This window comes from Babylonia areolata, chromosome 10 (genome assembly GCF_041734735.1).
Source record: "Babylonia areolata isolate BAREFJ2019XMU chromosome 10, ASM4173473v1, whole genome shotgun sequence".
Taxonomy (NCBI): Eukaryota; Metazoa; Mollusca; class Gastropoda; order Neogastropoda; family Buccinidae; genus Babylonia; species Babylonia areolata.
The window spans coordinates 33,312,765-33,315,264 of NC_134885.1; the positions used below are offsets into that span (position 1 = coordinate 33,312,765).

Consider the following 2,500-nt stretch of genomic DNA (forward strand, 5'->3'; position numbering starts at 1 on the left):
ACCCAGTTGGTGTCGGGATCCACACAGACGAAAACAAAGGTGTCATATCCAGCCGTAAACTTTCGCCTTTCTCCTTGAACCAACAGCCGACACGACAAATAGCACCAACTACCACAGGAACTTTGCTTCAGATACCTGATTTCAACCTTTCTGAGAACACTTACTAAAATTTTATAATGTTAAGGCAGTATATTTGTAAAAGTCAGTAGTAATTTTGCAAGTCAATGCCTAAGGAAAATTCAGATATGACACAGCTTGAGCAGTTTTCTGTTTTGCCTGCCACTTGAAGACGCAAACTTTCTGTTATTGTCTTTCTGGTGTTGGCTGCCAGTCAACCGAGGGGCCAGGAACAGGATCAGGCACTGGAAATGAAAATTAGTTTATGACTATTACACACACACACACACACACACACACACACACACACACACACACACACACACACACCATTCCAGAAAATGTGTGAGAGATACAAATAAACAATAGCTGAGAGAGAGAGAGAGAGAGAGAGAGAGAGAGAGAGAGAGAGAGACTGACAAGGCGACAGAAATAATGACATATATGTTCATTTATGTTTTACCTTTTCACTCTCCTCATCCACACCCCACACAATGTGATATACACAGTTCTAAATAATATTATCGCAGAGATAACAAGTCTGACATAATTATATCAAAATACTTGTACATATAAAAGCTACAGCAATTTAAAAACATACAAATATATTCAGTAAATTAAATTACCTGCTTTTTCCTGTGATTCATGGCTGGTTCTGGCTTTTTTGGAACTTGCAGGGTGATCCTGTCGACAGGGCATTTTTCTTTTTGTTGTGACTTTAGGTGGTGGATTTGGAATGTTGAATAATGTGGGGACAGCATTCCACACAAGACTCAATTTTTCCGCACTGGAATTCATAAACTGATTTGGCTCAAAATGTTCAGAGCAAAGTTTGCAGTTAGTGTACAGGTACTCGCTGGTTTTTCCCTGTAGATCAGCTTGCCTGGTGTTCTGAACCCACTTTTTGCATCTGTACAAAAAAAGCAATATAGCATTTCAATATTTATTTTCATTCAGTTTTCAATTTATTTAAGTTGTTCTCTTCATCCTTCTCAGTACTATTACTACTACCACGACAACAACAACTACTACTGATGATGATGAAGATGATGATGATGATGACAAAGCTGGTGCTGCTACTACTGCTGCTGTTGCTGCTGCTCCTGCAACTGCTTCTACTATTACTGCCATTCCTGCTAAACTGAGTGATTACTGATTACTAGAAAGATTTGACTGGCGTCTACTGCAAGTAGTGATTACTATTACTATGACTGCTAGCTGAGCAGTCTACCATAACCACTACACTACAACCATAGCAACACATTCAGTGTTGCATAATTATATCAATGCATCACTATGGTTCTAATCACTAAAACAGTGCCTCATTTTGGGTTCAGTTTTGATGCCGCTCTAATGTTGTCTGTCCCAGACCCAAAGTCACAATCACAAAACGTCACGGATACCTTTCACAGCTCTACTTTCGGTTTTGCTAAAAACTACTTTCACTTTGCACACTCGGCTAAACAAAGCTCTGACTAACGAATGTAATAACGACATAAATGTCCATATCAACACGATACTTCATTAAACAAAATCATGAAACGCTTACCTGTCTTCTTCTTTGGGAAATCGGAACAATGTCCATCCTTTTTTGCGCGAGTTTTTGCAGTTTACAGCAGAACACCAAGCCATTTCCTCTGCTGCCGTAACTGTCTGGCCGCTTGAGGGCGCATACTATTTCCGGGCGAGAGCTGCTCGCGCGGCGGCTTCACGCGAAGCGCTGAGTGATTCATCTCGCTAAGTTTAGTGCCTCTGATTGAAGTTTTGAAAACTAACTTGAGACACGTTTCACAAGCAACTAGTTACTAGCTTGTTTCGTTAACTCTCTCCATACGAACGGCGAAAGAGACGACGTTAACAGCGTTTCACCCCAGTTACCATCATCAAAATATTGCAAGAGGAAAGCTCTTATACTGAAGAGGTGAATGTTGACAAAGAATACCACAATTCTTACGACGGAGGCTAAATGTTGGGTCATTCAGACACCCACTGGACATCCGAGGGGTCTGTGTAGAGGAGAAGAGAGGACTGGCCGTACTGAGTGAGTTAACACAATTTTAAGAAGTGTGGAATGAAAGCAGCCGAAAGGTTTTATTCGGTAAAAGCGAAACAACATCGGAACTTGTAGTCCCTCCCGTCAAGTCAAGATGGCTCGAGAGTCGTCATGCCTCTCGCGAGTGGTCCGCATGATCCGCTGCGTCACCGTGGAACCAGTCTTTTTCCTGTTCATGTTCGCATCATCTTTGGCGTTCTCTGCGTTCATGGTAAGTCAGTTTCCTTTTCTTTCTTTTTTTCTTTTTTCTTTTCTTTTCTTTTTTTTTTCTTTTTTTTCTTTTCTTTTTTTCTCCTTCTTTTTCTTCTTCTTATTTCTATTTTATTTCAG

At 40.6% G+C, this 2,500-nt stretch overlaps 1 protein-coding gene across 1 annotated transcript in view; it reads left to right on the forward strand.

The window, feature by feature from the left end:
• The first annotated feature begins 1,878 nt into the window (after positions 1-1,878).
• LOC143286547 (uncharacterized) overlaps positions 1,879-2,500 on the forward strand; it is a 19,400-nt gene continuing 18,778 nt past the window's right edge. Inside the window, exon 1 of the mRNA XM_076594156.1 lies at positions 1,879-2,381. Within this exon, the coding sequence (XP_076450271.1) occupies positions 2,265-2,381 (117 nt within the window). The 5' untranslated portion in view covers positions 1,879-2,264. The remainder of the gene's footprint in view (positions 2,382-2,500) is intronic.